Here is a 16801-nt window from a genome sequence, read left to right on the forward strand (position 1 = left end):
GATGGGGAGTGGGAGCATAGGTATGGCTATGAAAAAGCATAGGAATGGTACTTGTGGTAATAAAACTGTTCTATATCTTGACTGTCAATGCCAATATCCTGGTTGTCATACTGTATTACAGTTTCACAAGATGTTACAATTGGAGAAATTTGGTAAATGGCATATAAGAACCCACTGTATTATTTCATACAGTTGTATGTGAATCTATAATTATCTTAAAGGAAAGAAATTAATTTGAAAATAAATAAATGAAAATCAGGTCAAACATCCAAGTTTTATTTATATATAATCTTGTTTATGATTCTTACAGTTGAAAATTAAATAAATATTTTTAAATCTTCTCCATTCAGGTAAAAAAAAATTTTTCAATGGAGAATGTGGCCATATCTGGCCCATTGTAAATTGCTTTCCTGCCATATCTAATATACTTTCCACAGCATCTCATGCTTGTTTAGGCTACCTCCTATACAATCAAAATGCTACTCAACAATCAATGAGCATATTACATGTAATCCATGAGTATATGTTAATTATATACAGTATTGTTAAATTCAGTATTCTTTAAATACTCCATGAATTAGCTCTTCCAACAAGAACACAAACTGCTTTGTAAAGGCTTATTGATTGACCAAATCTATGCACTTATTTCTTTTTTATTAAAATTGTTGATTTTAATAAAAGAATATGCAGAAAAAACTCAATTTATTTTTATATAGCATTTTTTTGAGGACCCTGAAGGAAAGATTGAGTTACCACCATCCTTGAAAATTTATTCCTGGAAACGTCCACAAGATATTTTATTTAGTCAGGTAAGAAAGTTTTTTCTATTAAATAAAATACTTACTATGTGGATGTATTATCCTACTGATAAAATTTGCATTTTTTGTAATGATTTAGGGTAATTTTCTCTTGTGGTATTCAGTAAAAAAGTAATTGCTTTTTGGCAACTAATCAAAACTAAATGTTTATTAATATAGTTTAATGTTTCTTGTACTGGTTTCTAAGAGATTTTTGAATTTTTGTTTAGAACCTTGATTTTTCTTCTTCCCTCCAAAATGCTAACTTATAACTTAAAATGTTGTATGAAGTTGTTCCTTAATTTCTGATTGACACACTTCTTTCTGCTTCTTTGCATGAACATTCATAGCATGGAGGTCTGTTTTCTCTGGTGCTTATTAGCATTAATAATCCAGCCCAAGAGTTTTGCACATAGATACCTCTATTTCAGGGATTCTTGAAGCATTTTCCAGAGAACACTTTTATTTCTGGATCTCATGCCCAACTACGTGAATCATATTGACTGGAATGTCACTCAATAAACTTTCATTTTTAAATAGCACTTATAGAGATTAAGAGATTAAATCTTCAGACACACTAGTCTATCTTCATAACAGCTATATGTTAGTTTGAATATATTTAGATTTTCCAAGGGTTTAATTATGACTAATGCCTTTTTTCTTCCTTGAATCTGCTATTATTTTCACCTAATGCATAGGAAACCAGTGGGCTAAATTATTTAAAAGTAGTCAAATTGTTGTAATAAAGCTGATTGTTCTATATATTTGTGGAACCCATTAAAGCTATGTATCTATATGAAATTTACTTTATTCCTAAAAGTTTTACCCTCATTAGAACTGCTACTAATTCAAGAAAATATAATATATCCACCATATTTTTCAAGTACTCTTACTAGTTGAGTAAATCAGATGAATCTAAATTCAAAGATTAAATAAGATGCAAAAATAATATCCTATCTGCCAGATTATTTTTTGAATGCCTACTTATAAGATATTTGAAATAAAATAAATAGAATATATATGAGCAATGCTTTTAAGTTCCGTGTAGTATTAGATAACATTGACATGAAGAATACGAATTCGATGATGTTAATATAATGTACTTAATATTAATGTGTTACTAACAATATTCAGTCTCTGCTCAATATAAGTACATAGCTTACATTTCATACAAATAAAGGGTATGAATTCCACAAGATGATGATGTTGTAAATTTGGATAAGTAAAAAAGATTTTTCCCTGAGGTTCCCTTGGTCAAGGAAGTGGGTCTGCCCAGTAATTTGGGGTGGCCTTAGGATGTTACTTTTTAGTATGTATTCCCCCTTTCCTTTTTGGGCAAGATATGCCAGAGGCAGTATCAATGGTCAAGGTTTTATTTTGGTTCATATTAATGTCAGGCTGGTGTGGCTACGTGTGCCAGGCCATCATGTTCTTTGGTGGCACGCCTATAGCCAAGGGACTTACAGTCAAAAGACTTACAGCCAATTAACCGTTTTAAGCAAGATAGGAATAGAGGTAGGCAGGTGTTTATTAAAAGTTAAAGCCCTCTTAAGTAATATAAGAGCCCCAAACTAAAGTCAAAAAGCAAGGTTACAAAACTGACCTGTCTTTAAGTTTTATGTGTTGAGCTATCAGCTGTTTAGGCATCTGTGTGCCCAGGAGTCAAGACTCTGTAAATTAACAGCAGAAGGATTAGTTAATAGCACCTGATAAGAAACCTTTCAGTGGGGTGAAGGTAGGGATACTAGAGTCCATGACCTGACTGGAAGTTGTAAAAAATATTTTACAACCTTGTAGTGATTAATTTTTATAATTTTGATAAGTTTCAGCAACAAATCAGAGGCTGAATTTAGAAGAATGTAACTTCTGATGACATTTGTCAAAGATGTTAAAGGGCTCAAAATATTTGATCAAAACAGAATCACAGGCTGGCTATGGTGGCTCATGCCTGTAATCCCAGCACTTTGAGAGCCTGTGGCAGGTGGATCATTTAAGGCCAGGAGTTTGAGACCAGCCTGGCCAACATGGCAAAATTCCATCTCCACTAAAAATACAAAAATTATTCAGGCATGGTAATGCATGCCTGTAATCCCAGCTACCCAGGAGGCTGAGGCATGTGAAACACTAGAACTTGGGAGGTAGAATTTTCAGTGAGTCAAGATTGCACCACTGCACTCCAGCCTGGGTGGTAGAATTTTCAGTGAGTCAAGATTGCACCACTGCACTCCAGCCTGGGTGACAGAGTGAGACCCTGTCTCAAAAAAAAAAAAAAAAACCACAAAAAACAAACAAACAAAAAAAACAGATTCCTGGGTCTGATAGTTAAAAGACTTTAAAGGCAATATATAAGGTTACATGGATGTAAAAACCTTAACTCTTTTTAGTCTCAGGGTTTTAAGCAGTCAAAAATATAATAATAATACTAATATAGGAATTATCTTGATAAAATATAAAATCTTATTTATTTTAAAGCCAGTTGCCCAAAAAGCAAAGAGAAATCTTTTTTAGTGTGACTGATTTTCCTTACAGAAAGCCCATTTAGATAACCTAGAAGTCAAACATGATGAAAAAAAGTACTTGAAGTGAATCAGACACAGGAAGAGTATGTTCAAGGTTATGAGTATAGTAGGGGAATACATAATTTTTAGTAACTACATGAGAGGTTTTCTGATTTCATTGAAAAATTTAGACATACTAAAAAAGCGAAGAGCACAGAATCAAGTTATAGTTTGGGAAAACATTGCCTTTATTCTATACTTTATTACTTTTATTTTATTTTTAAGATAAAACATTTTAGCATCAGGCCACAACAACAACTAGAACCAGATGAAAAAAGTTACAGGATCTAATGAAAAAGCTGAAGGAGAAAGTTATCATCTTAGTCCTTCTGAAGGGGAGAAAGAGTTGAAAGCAGCAAAACACAACAAAGTTGAATTTTTGAATATGATTCTGATAAGTTTTTAAAGAAACAAATAATAGAATTTAAATAAAAACTTATAGTAATTTTATTGAAAGAAAATAAATACCTTAAGAAAACCTTTCTTTAACATAAGGTCCAATTTTAGAAAGACTCTAGAAAATAATTTAAAAATATATATAGTCAACTTTATCACATACAAAGGTTTTAAAAATAAATTTCCCTTTATGAACATTGTCACAACTTACACAGACCATATATGACACATTTGGACTTTCTTGTTTTATGTGGTCTTCTTTTTTAAATAATAAGTCATTTTATTTTAGGCCAAACATTTACCATCTAAGTTTTTTACACAAAATTATTATTTTTATAACCGTTTTTAACCAAAAATATATTTTCATATTTATATAAATCTCTCTCTCTTTTATTTACTTTTTTTTTACTTTATTTTATTTTTAGAGATAGGATCTCACTATGTTGCGCAGGCTGGTCTTGAACTCCTGCATTCAAGTGATCCTCCTGCCTTGGTCTCCCAAAGTGCTAGGATTACAAACATTAGCCACTGTGTTCAGCCACTGTATTAGTCCATTCTCACACTACTATAAAGTCACACCTGAGACTGGGTAATTTATGGAGAAAAGAGGCTTAATTGACTCACAGTTCCACAGGCTGTACAGGAGGCATGGCTGGGGAGGCCTCAAGAAATTTACAATCATGGCAGAAGGTAAAGGGGAAGCAAGCACTTCTTCACATGGTGACAGGAGAGAGGGAGAGTAAAGGGGGAAGTGCATATACTTTTATACCATCAAATCTCATGAGAACTCACTCAGGATCATGAGAATAGCAAGGAAGAAATCTGCCCCCGTGATCCAATCACCTTCCAATGGACTCCTCCCCCAACATTTGGAATTACAATTCAACATTAGATTTGGGTGGGGACACAGACCCAAACCATATAAGCCACCTTTTTAAATAAAAAACTTTTAAATAACCCCTAAATTATATAAATTATTTTTAAATAAGAAGACAATTTATAGAATTATATATTAAGTAAAATTTATATTTTTAGTAATGTTAAATTTTCATGAAAACCTAAGCAGCAAGAAATCCTTAACTGTTTATCAGATGTTAGCATTTTATAAATGAAACCATTTTACAAATTTTAGAAACACATGTTTTATATTAAACCCATTTTTAGTTGGAAATGACCCAGATATCCAACAAGCATCCAAAATCGTTTTAAGATTTTAAATTACACAAAAAGTCTTCCTACAAGCATTTATCTCATTTTCATGTACTCAATTTTTTATTTTTAACAATGTATAATAGATTACTTTTGAAAACTGAGATATTAAACAAAGGTAGTCATTATTTAAAGTTTTTTTTTTTTTTTTTTTTTTTTTTTTGCTAACCATTTATGAAGTCTGCGAACATCGGGTATTCACCTAAATAAGAATCTTAAAGTGAAATACGTGGGCATTTTGCTGACAACTCAGAAGATTTAGCCATTTTTATTGAAACAACAATATTAAGTTAGTCTTACTTGTTTTAAAAAAAAAGCCACACAAAGATTATTTTGTTTTTGGCTGGGTTGATAGTCTCACAATATTTGTGCCAAACTCTGACACCTTAAAATAACTAGCAAAGGCAAACATAAAACTTATCTAGACAAAAATGTATACTGATGATTCTGAAGACATTTTTATTTTTATTTTTATTTTACTAATTTTTTTTTTTTGAGACAGGGTTTCACCCTTGCCCAGGCTGGAGTGCGGTAGCATGATCACATCTCATGGCAGCCTCAACCTCCGGGGCTCAGGTGGTCCTTCCACCTTAGCCTCCCAAGTTGCTGGGACCATAGACAGACACCACCATGCCCAGCTAATTTTTCTGTTTTTTGTAGAGACAGAATTTTGTCATGTTTTCCAGGCTGGCCTCTTAGTTCCTAGGTTCAAGCAATTTGCCTATCTTCGCCTCCCATAGTGTTGGAATTACAGGTGTGAGCTACCATGCCTGGCTTTATTGTACTAATAATTTTAAAACAAGTTTTATTTACCAAAGATTTATATGAACTTGAAAACCATTTGGACTTATTTTATGAATACTCATTTACTCATAAGCCAGTTTGGTAGTATGTTAGACACAACGAATAGCACAATACACGTACATATACCTAAACATATCTAAACATGTATATACATTATATATATATACACACACAAAGATCCAATAGTTTTTATCTAAGAACTCTAGCCATGAGACAGCATCAAAAACTCACTGCCCTATAAAAGATAGCTGGATCCATGTTATTTTTTAGAAAATTGGGACCTGTCCACATGGCTAAACTTTCTTTGCCCTGATAGGTAATCCTATAATAGCTGTGGACCAAAATTTTGGGTAAAGCCGTTTTCATTTTTAAAAACATGTTTTATCCTTTTGTCTTCGGTTTTAAATGAGTTTCTAATGTTTATATTTTAGCCAAAACTGGATGAACTGTATAAGAAAAATAAAATGTCCGAATAACCTTGAAATCATAAGTTTTATCTCAACACCAGTAGCTTAATAACAGCAGATTCAAAACAGGCAGAAAAGAAAAGAGAAATAGAGAGCTTTAGAAGACTCCTTAACTGAATAGTTGCAGGTTAAGTATTTGAGCTCTGACTTTTTTTCATTGTAATTTGCCCATCAGTTTGTTTCACACAAACAAGCCACAATATGTAACCAGCTGGAGTCCCAGGTAAACTAGAAAATAATTCACATTTTTTTTTCCTGCACAAAGCTTGACACAGATACAATAAATACTCCTGAGTCCCTCCAACCAAAAAAAAAAAAAAAAAAAAAAAAATCAGGGGCCAGGATTTTGGAAATACTTTCTCCCCTAGTGAGGAGAGGAGAAGCCTGCTTTGCTGAATTCTGACAATCAGATGGACCTGGTCTTGGCTGGTGCAATTGAGACCATTTCAAAGCACCCTCAGAGGTAGGGGCAAGACTAAACAGACACAAACGCGAACGGATCTGACGCAGACGGAGCGCTCCAAACTAATCCCTGAAAGGGGTTACTGGAGAAATATCCTGAGACCTTGTCTCAAATGCTGACAGCACCACAGTTTAATTGTCCTGCATTAAGTCCAGATGTCACAGAGGCCAACACAGCAGCACAGATGACATACACTAGGTCTAGACAGCTAGAGAAACCAGATGGCAGCAACAGAGGATTTTCAGGTGCATTCCAGTTGACCTACCTAGTTCTTGAAGCCTGTTGACTTCCCAGATGTTGCTTTCCTCACACCGACAGAGAATGATAGCAAGAGCTGATGCCATGAAAGTGAGGGAAGGGAAATTCCCTGAGACAAAGGCAGTCTTGGTAGCTGCTGGTCCCAGGTATGGGGACAACTAGCCATGAGCTGCTGGCATTTGCAAGTGGCCCCTGCCCTGCCTGGTAGCATTAACAAATAATCCCTGGCACACTGCTGCAGGCAATTGCTCCACTCATTGGAAACTAGGCATACAGGCTGAGTCACTTGAAACACAGTGTCTCACAAAGGGCACCAAATTAGTAACCGACTCAAATTTGGCCGCTCACTGCCCAGAGGCCAGAACATGAGAAACAAGATGTGGTGAAAGGAAAGTAACTTTATTCAAATGCTAGAAGTTGGGGAATGGCCAGGCTTATGCCTTTAAAAGACAGTTTTTGCTGTGGGGGCTAATTGAGGGAGTTTAAGAAGGAAAACTTGGTAGGCGAAAGATGTACCACTGGTCCAGGAGGATGCAGGTCTGCAAGTCTCTTCCAATGGCAATCTTGAATATTTGCCCATCTGCAGCTCTGGTTGATATCACTGATATCATCTTGACTTTGGCCTGATAATGGTAGACTAATCGTTCATAACTCCACTTAAGCAGGAGAATTCTGCAGCTGGGTCTCTATGCCTGGTTTATTTCAAAAGTAGCCCCTGGGATTTTTAAGCAAACACATAATTAGATAAGTGAGCACTGTGCATGGAGATGCCTGGTGGGAAAGGAGGGAAACTAAGTTTTACAGTATATTTTATGGCTAACAGCAAGAAAGGAAAAAAAGTTTCAAAATGCATTTTGAAGCTAAGCTACTCGATTACACTGTTATAAAATACCTTAAAATCCTGAATTTAGGATCGCAGAATAAACATGAGCCCTTCCAACCAAAAAGGTTAACAAGTTCTAATCACAGAGTAACTTACCAGACCTGTTTATTTCTGAGAACTAGAAATGAGTGGCCCAGACCCTTGAGCATTGAATGTGTTGAACAGATTAGGATGTCTGAAGATTTATCCTGTCCCGGGTACAGGTATAGGCAGTAAAAGTGTGAAAGTGTGCCATTGTAGAGACCTCTACCTTAATATTTGTTGTCTCTTACAAACTTAATTTCTACTTTTCACTTGTCAGCAGGAGGCTATCAAGACTAATACTTCAAACTTGAGGTATCTAATACTTATTAATGTATAGCTTATCAACTTTGGTAATCACTGAAGTATAGGGGCATTTTAGAAGCGTTCCATCACAGTCAGTCAAGCCAGAAGAAACTATGTTTATAATTTATGATCTGCAGAGTCAATTCAAGCCTTTAAGGTAGCTTTAGGTAAATTTTTCTCTAACTTTTTTTATTGACTTTTCAAGATGCTGCTTGTATAGATGAGTGAAAGTAATTGACAGTGTTACTTTTCCTAAAAACCTGATTCTCTAATCAAAACTGTTTTCATGTTAATTTGGTATGTTAAATATATATACTTGATATGAATTATAGCTCATTTTTAAAAAGTTACAATTTGTATTTCCCTATTAGTTTTATATTATTATTATTTATTGGTACCTGATTTAGATGTGTACTAATTAAATAATGACCATTAAAATAATTTTTTAATCTAACAGGATATTAACTTGAACAAGATTTTAAAAAGCTATCACAATCTCAAACAAAAAGTTAACACTAACAAAATAGATAATAATCATTAAATGGGAGAAAAGCTATCATGGCTAATATTAGTCATTCAAGATGAAGATATTTTCCCTGCTATCAGATGTTAACTAAGTTTTCAGGTTTAGCTTCAGTGGTTGATTTAGATTTTAAAGCAGTGGTCCCCAACCCTGGTCCATGGACCAGTACCAATCTGTGGCCTGTTAGGAACCCGGCCAAACAGCAGGAGGTGAGCGGCGGGTGAACAAGCAAGGCTTCATCTGTACTCACAGACGCTCCACATCACTTGCATTACCACCTGAGCTCTGCCTCCTGTCAGAGCAGCAGCATTAGATTCTCACTGCAGTGTGAAACTTACTGTGAACTGCGTGTGCATGTGAGGAATCTAGGTTGCATGCCCCTTATGAGAATCTAATGCCTGATGATCTGTCACTGTCTCCAGTCACCCCCAGATGGTACCATCTAGTTGCAGGAAAACAAGCTCAGGGTTCCCGCTGATGCTACATTATGGTGAGCTGTATAATTATTTCATTACATATTACAATGCAATAACAGTAGAAATAAAGTGCACAATAAATGTAATATGCTTGAATCATCCCCAAACCACCCCCGACTCCTTGGTTTGTGGAAAAATTGTCTTCCACTAGACTGGTCCCTGGTGCCAAAAAGGTTGGGGACCACTGTTTTAAAGTACTTTTTAATCTCTCAGTTTGTGTGTCTGTTCATGCTAAGTTTATCTGCATAAGGAACAGAAAACAAAATATCACATGTTCTCACTTATAAGTGGGAGCTAAATGATGAGAATACATGGACACATAGAAGGGAACAACACACACTGGAGCCTACTGGAGTGTGGAGGGTGGGAGGAGGGAGAGGATCAGGAAAAATAACTAATGGGTACTAGGGTTAATACCTGGGTGATGAAATAATCTGTACAACAAACCCCCATGATGTAAGTTTGCCTATGTAACAAACCCACACATGTACCCCAAACTTAAAAGTTAAAAAATAAAAATAAAAATTTACCTGCATATATATGTATTTTACTCCTATAGTAAAATACTGTATCTTATTGGCATTAAATTACATTTCTATCACCTATAGCCCTAAGAATTATCTTAAGGAATGTGTTTATTTCTTATTTCTCTGGTTGTGAGAACTGAAATCAGGGTGGCCTATTTCCAGCACCAACCGATTTATGCCTAGTGTTCCATTATTGGAACGCTAAGCATGTGGGAGTTATTTATATCCTACTGCTCAAGGTCATTGCCAAGGTCTGATTGCAAAAATTCAAAAAATTGCAACTTCAGGCATAAATGGATTAAAACTATTTCATTAAATTACTTTTTTATTATTTTTCTTATGGAGTAATATACACATATATTTTTTTTCAGACTCCAGTAGTTGTGAAAAATGAAATCACGTTTGACTTATTTTCAGCAAATGAACATTTACTCTGCAGTGAGGTATGTACAGAAATATGAACTAAAGTCTCACCATGAAATGACTTCCAGTCCTGCTTAAACCATTCCCAGACAGTCGATTTCAACTCTCCCTTGCTCACCTTTAAGTTTTGGTATTATATATATATATATATAATACCAAAAAATATATATGGGGGTGGGTGTTTGAGACAGAGTCTTGCTCTGTTGCTCAGGCTAGAGTGCAGTGGTGTGAACACAGCTCGGTGCAGTCTCAACCTCCCGGGCTAAAAATGATCCTCCCACCTCAGATTCCTGGTAGCTGGGACTACAGGGATGTGCCATCTCCCCCAGCTAATTTTAAATTTTTTGGTAGAGACGAGATCGCACCACATTGCCCAGGCTGGTCTTGAACTCCTGGGCTCAAGCAGTCCTCCCACACGGCCTCCCAAAGTGCTGGGATTACAAGCATCAGCCCCTGTTCCTGGCCAAAAATTGTGTATATTTAAGGTATACAATTTGATGGTTTGATATACATTGTTAAATATTCATCACAATTAAGCTAATCAACATAACCATCAACTCAGTTATTATTGTGTCTGCCAGTTAATATTGTGTATTATTGTGTGTGTTATTGTGTGTGTGTATATGTGTGTTAAGAACACTGAAGATCTATTCTCTGAGCACATTTCAGGTATACAATACAATATTGTTAACTACAGCTGCATTGTTGCAAGTAGATCTCCATAACTTATCTTTCAGAAGTAAAACTTTGTACCCCTTACCAACATCGCCCCATATCCCCCTCCTTCCAGACCCTGGTAACCACCATTTCTCTATCTGTTTCTCAGACTTTTGTATTTTTAGATTCCACATATATGTGAAATCATGCAGTTATTTGTCTTTGTTTGGCTTATTTCACTTAAGGTAATGGTATTTTACACACCAACATTCAAAAGGGAAATGAAGTCTCTTTAACTGAGTTTAGTGAGCCTCTGTTCTCCTGCCCCTGGTCTCAGAGTAGCTGTATTCTCTCCCTCTGGGCTTTTCTCCTTGAGATCCACATGACCAGCAATGGACATGAAGTGGCTGCCCATCCTGCCCTATGCCATGTCAAGAGGAGGGTACAGTGATGTTGTATGATGTGATAGTGCAAGGGAAATTGGGGTGTACTTGGATTGCAATACCTCTTCCAAACCAGCAAGGTTTTCAGCACAGCTGTCCTACTTCCTGTGGGAACTCATCTCCCCACCTCCTACTCCCCACCTCCCCGCCCCATGTTGGGTTGGGATTTATCCATCACAAGCAGGCCTGTTCCACTCCTCTATGTTAATTAAATCAGAAACAAGAACTTTTAAAAATTATTTTCTCCTAAGACTCAGAGGAGTGGGGCATAGTCAATATTGATTAAAATACTTTTTCTTATCTTCAATATCTTGACCCATATTAAAATCAAAATATTATATTTCTTCAACCAGTTATACATATTAGTATAAAATTATCTCCAAATAATTTTGTTTTAGTATAAAATACACCTATTTAATGAATCCTAATCCCACTTAGACTTTCGCTTTTCATTTTTCAAGGGAAGGAAAGTATAATATATTCTACAATAAATTTTCCAGATATACAGGATGATATCTGCTTTGTCTTTTTCTACTTTACCAAACATTAAGAATTTCCTAGATAACTCAAATTAAGAGAAAGATAAATCTTGCAAGGTCAATATTAAATATTTAATTTCCTTATAACAGGCAGTTAAACATGAGATGAATAATTCAGAAAATCAGATACTACTGAGGTAACAATGGCTTTATTGAACACCCACTGTGACCTAGAGATTTCTTACATACTGTTTCTAGTCCTCACAAAAAAATGTGAAAAATAGCTACTATTATCTACATTCTACAATGAAGAACTGCAACTTAGAGAGGTGGAAGCAACTTTCCCAGCAGCAGAAGGCTGTGAAGATCTGAAACAGGATTCAAATCCTGATCTCTGTTTCCACTCTGAAGTCCATCCACCCACTGGGCCTTGCTGCCTGTTAAAAACACTGCAAGGGGACGTTTTACTTACAGCATTTCAACAGCTACAGATCAACCCATGAAATGTGGGATTTACAGTATAGTTATGTGTCTACCCCATTTTAATTCTTTCACATCTCATTCCTTCTCTAATTTGTCCTATTGACATACAAGAGATAATATCCTTATCAAATATCTAACATTTACAAAAGAGTAGCTTGCTCATTTGTCACAATTTTCAGAAGCTTTCTCTCTCTCACACACAAACACACCACTCATATAAATATCAGTGTCAAATAGAAGTCATGCCAAATCACCCACAGTTTACTTCAGCAGACAGCTTTCTTAGCTGAGTATGTTTAGTATGAGACATTTTAGTTTGTATTGTGACTGTATTTCCCAAAAACAAAAGCAAGACCTATAACTTTATTCTGTAGATCAGAAATGAAAGTATGGAATACATTACATGTATAATTTAATATTATTCTTGGAAGTGGATTTTTTTTACTGTATTTATCCCTAAATTACAGTACCTACAACTGAAAAATAACCAATTAACCCTAATGTTTTTTATCTCTAGCTGATGAGATGGATTATCAGTGAAATCTATGCAGTGTGGAAGATCTTCAATGGAGGAATTTTGAGCAATTATTTTAAGGGGACTTCAGGGGAACCTCCTCTTCTCCCCTGGAAGCCCTGGGAACACATATACTCTCTGTGCAAGGCTGTGAAGGGTCATATGCCTTTGTTCAATAGCTATGGAAAGTATGTTGTGAAACTTTACTGGATGGTAAGTCCATTTTCGTGTGCATAAAAACTCATGAGTCTTTCATATTGAAATATACTTGGCCTGGCATGGTGGCTCATGCCTGTAATCGCAGCACTTTGGGAGGCAAAGGCCAAGGCGGTGGATCACCTGAGATCAGGAGTTCGCAACCAGCCTGGGCAACATGGTGAAACGCTGTTGCTACTAAAAAGACAAAAAATTAGCTAGGCACGGTGGTGGGTGCCTGTAATCCCACCTACTCCGGAGGCTGAGGTGGGAGAATTGCTTGAACCCGGGAGGCAGAGGTTGAGTGAGTTAAGATCTCGCCATTGCACTCCAGCCTGGGCAACAAGAGCAAAACTCCAAAAAAAAAAAAAAAAAAGAAAGAAAGAAAGAAAGAAAGAGAGAGAGAGAAGGAAGGAAGGAAGAAAGGAAGGTTGCCTTGCACACCATTACTTAGGCTAGTACAAGATAATGCAGTGTTTTATAGGATATCAATTGTGTAGCTACAGAGAGAAACTGTCCTGCATATGTAATTTGTGATTAATGAGAAACACAGTAGCTTCTCCTGTGATGTCAGTCCCATGGGCACTTTAAGTGGGTTCTGCCCAGACCACTGAGGTATGGCCACTCATTGTAGATGCTGGTCCTGCCGCTGCCTCTGCACTCTCATGCTGAGGCGAGCGGGGCAGGCAGGTGGATGCACCATGCACCGGGCTTCCACCTTCCTCTTTTCTTCTCTGATGTGGTATCAGGGTCATGGGCAGGAGGCAGTGCTAGCCCATGGTCCAGTCCTCTTCTGGCTTTTGCTGTAGCTGAGGGGCCTGATCCCATCAGTTCTTGGTCCTGAACTTGAGATTTGTTTTCATGTGAGAAAATCTTACCCTGAGACAGGAAGATATTACCTCTGCCTAAAAGGAAAGCAAATAGAATAGTAGGAAGTACAAACAGAGGATCCAAAACCCCTTATAAATATGGCAAAGCAGACACACACTAAATTAGCAATGCTAGATCATATCAAACTCCTCTGGGTTTTTCTTGGCCCTTGTCACTGGAAAAGAATGTCCTCCTTGAACATTTAAAGGAATGGGAAAGTATTAAAAGTTAATAATTCCATTATATATTTATGAAAATGTAACTTTTTCTTTCATAGGCCTGAGCCATCTAGCTTCCTGGGATGGGGAATGTTGAAGGGCCAATAATGAGAAATTGTTAGGATAATTACAATGGGAAGGGAAAAGGGAAAAAGGTAATATAGCTTCTAATATCCAAAATTGGATTTTTGTTTTTCAAACATCCACAGCAAGACAATTGGCCTTGAAATTTTGTTAGAAGAGAAAATAACTTTCTAAGTTACTTTATCTTATTTATTTACCAATCAAGAGGACTATTATCTAGACTAGACTTTAAGTTTTAAATCTGTGCAGAGGAGCAAGCAGAAGGGTGTGATATTAAAAAGATGAAAAACCTAGTGGATAGTGTTGAGGGAGTATAGAAAGAAGGTACGCAGAGGAAAAGTGAGGAGGTAAAATGCCCTGGTTCCTGTCCCACATTTGTCTAAACTTGAGGTGGGAGGAAGGTCAAAACTATGAAGTGTTTTGAAACATTGAACCAATCCTGTTGATTTATTTCTCATTCTCTCTTTCTGCTTCCTGACATACCTCCTTGGTTTTCAAATTTCCTCCTGCATAGGAGTTAACATTCATTAACATCACTTTCCATTTTGCAAAGAAAATTTGACTTATTTCTCCTTAATCATACTGATTATTCACAAGCTCAACTCCACTTGATTCAGAAATTTGTTTAAAAATGTATTGAGCCCACTTTGGAAATCTCAGTCTGGTCCAGTCATTTAGCCCATCTCTAGATAATTTAGCCCTTTAGGGAACGATGTGGTAGAGACTGGACCTCAGCTCCACTGTCTCCCTCTGTTTCCTCAGTGGTCTCATCAGAGGAATGCCTACAGAGGATGCTGTGAGCACTGACATACCAGTTCCCTATGAATTATTTTGGTAGGCATGTAATAGAGAGGCAGCTGCCTGGTTTTCTGATTAGTAGAATCTGTTCTCTCTAGGCTTAGGGCAGAAATTTTTATTTCTTTCTACCTGATCCCCAGGTGATAGGGCTGAGTCAATATCTGTGTACATATTAACATTAGTAAGAAGTTAGAGTCAATTCTGTCTTACATGCAAATCCTATGTGGTTGGTTTTTTATCCTTTTCTTTCCTTTCCAGACACACTCAATTTGATTTTGATTTTTTGCTCTTTCAATTCTAGTTCAGCATTTGTACATGTCTGTCATTTGCTTCTCTCTGCAAGTATTTGGGAAACATGTTTATAAAATATGCATTATTACTTCTACTTCTTGATTCAGTACAATACACTACAGATTCATCTTATACCCTACATTTATTTTCTTTCCCGTTTCCCATCTTATGAGACATGATGAGTCTTCTCACTGTTTTTCTTCTTTAGTTTCTTAAAGCTTTCTTACCTTTTTCTTATTGGAAATTGATTTTTCTTCTCTGCCTTATCACAAATATTCTTCTCCCTCATTCACTTTGTCCTGTAAAGCATTTACCTTTATCACTTCTTTGAGGCAAACCAACCTCTCAGAGCCTCTTGGCATGACATTTAAAAATTCTGATTTTCACACCAGGTTATCATTTTTTCTATGAAAGTATTTTTATTATTTCCAGTTTGGATTCTAAGTAAATTGTATCAGGTTCTTTGACCTCAGCCAGATAGAAATTTATTGAGTAGCATTAAGAACAGGGTTGTGACACAGAGCAGCTCTCTCCCGTCTTTCACCTGGGAATGATGATACTAATGCTGGGACACATATCATCTCGTCAAGTGCCTTCCAATGGCAGCATTCCTTTGGGTCCCCAAAAGAAGCAGGTTAGCCGTTGCTCTCCGCTTGAAATATGTATCGCTGATGGCAGCTTTTCTCTGAGTGTTTCTGTGCTTTCATTTGTTTCTGATAAACAGAGAAAACACATACATTAGGACCAATAATTTTTCCCAGTTGCCATCAATATGTTTATATAAAAATGCATTTGCTTTATTTCTGATTGAGCCTTATACTGCTTAACCACAATGTTATTCTAGAATTCAGAGTTTCCTAACTTTGTGGTACAGAAACCCCCCAACATCAAACTGGCTGTTGTACTTCTTAAACATCCACTTCCCGTGCCCCACTCCAGACCTCATGAGTTTGAATTTCCAGGGTAGAGCCTTCAATCCTGCATTATAAGAAAACTCTCTTATCCAGTGACATTTTTGTTCATTAAATTTGAGGAACAACGTTTGCAAGATATAAACTATGACAAAATTATTTTTCTATCATTCAATTACTTTGTTCCAAAATGGAAATGCTTTATTTCATTATTTGTAATATTATACCTGCTTTTAAAAAAGGAAATTCAACTACTGTTAAAATGTTCAAAGTATGCAGTGAAAGTTCCCTGTAATTTTACCATATTTAATCACAGCAAATGATTTATTTATATCCTCCTAAGCTTTCTTCTATTCTTATAAACATACATAAAACTATTGTACATAATTTATAACAATAGGGTCATAGAAATGTATTATTCTGTAAACTATTCTTTTCCCTACACATAGGCATTTTCTATGCTAATATATATTGATCTACTTTGTATTCCATTGTGTGAGATATGTAAATATAATATATATTGCTAATTTGATATTGGTAAACATTTAGGTTAGGACCAGTGTTTTACCAAAACGAACAATGCTGTAAAATTTCATCTTTATGTATATAATCTTTGCCCATTTGTACGTACTTCTTTTTCTAGGATTTCTACCATATGGAGTTATTCCATCAAAATATTTGCAAATTCTTAATTTTTGATAAGTATATTCAAGTTACTCTTGTATTTTAATTTGTCTGTATAGAACA

At 35.9% G+C, this 16801-nt stretch overlaps 1 protein-coding gene across 1 annotated transcript in view; it reads left to right on the forward strand.

The window, feature by feature from the left end:
• ADGB (androglobin) overlaps window positions 1-16801 on the forward strand; it is a 208058-nt gene that overhangs the window by 45093 nt on the left and 146164 nt on the right. The window contains exons 3-5 of the mRNA XM_004044802.5: window positions 717-809; window positions 10060-10131; window positions 12691-12900. Of these exons, the coding sequence (XP_004044850.4) occupies window positions 717-809; window positions 10060-10131; window positions 12691-12900 (375 nt within the window). The remainder of the gene's footprint in view (window positions 1-716; window positions 810-10059; window positions 10132-12690; window positions 12901-16801) is intronic.

The sequence above is a fragment of the Gorilla gorilla genome, chromosome 5 (genome assembly GCF_029281585.2).
Source record: "Gorilla gorilla gorilla isolate KB3781 chromosome 5, NHGRI_mGorGor1-v2.1_pri, whole genome shotgun sequence".
NCBI classification, from domain to species: Eukaryota; Metazoa; Chordata; class Mammalia; order Primates; family Hominidae; genus Gorilla; species Gorilla gorilla.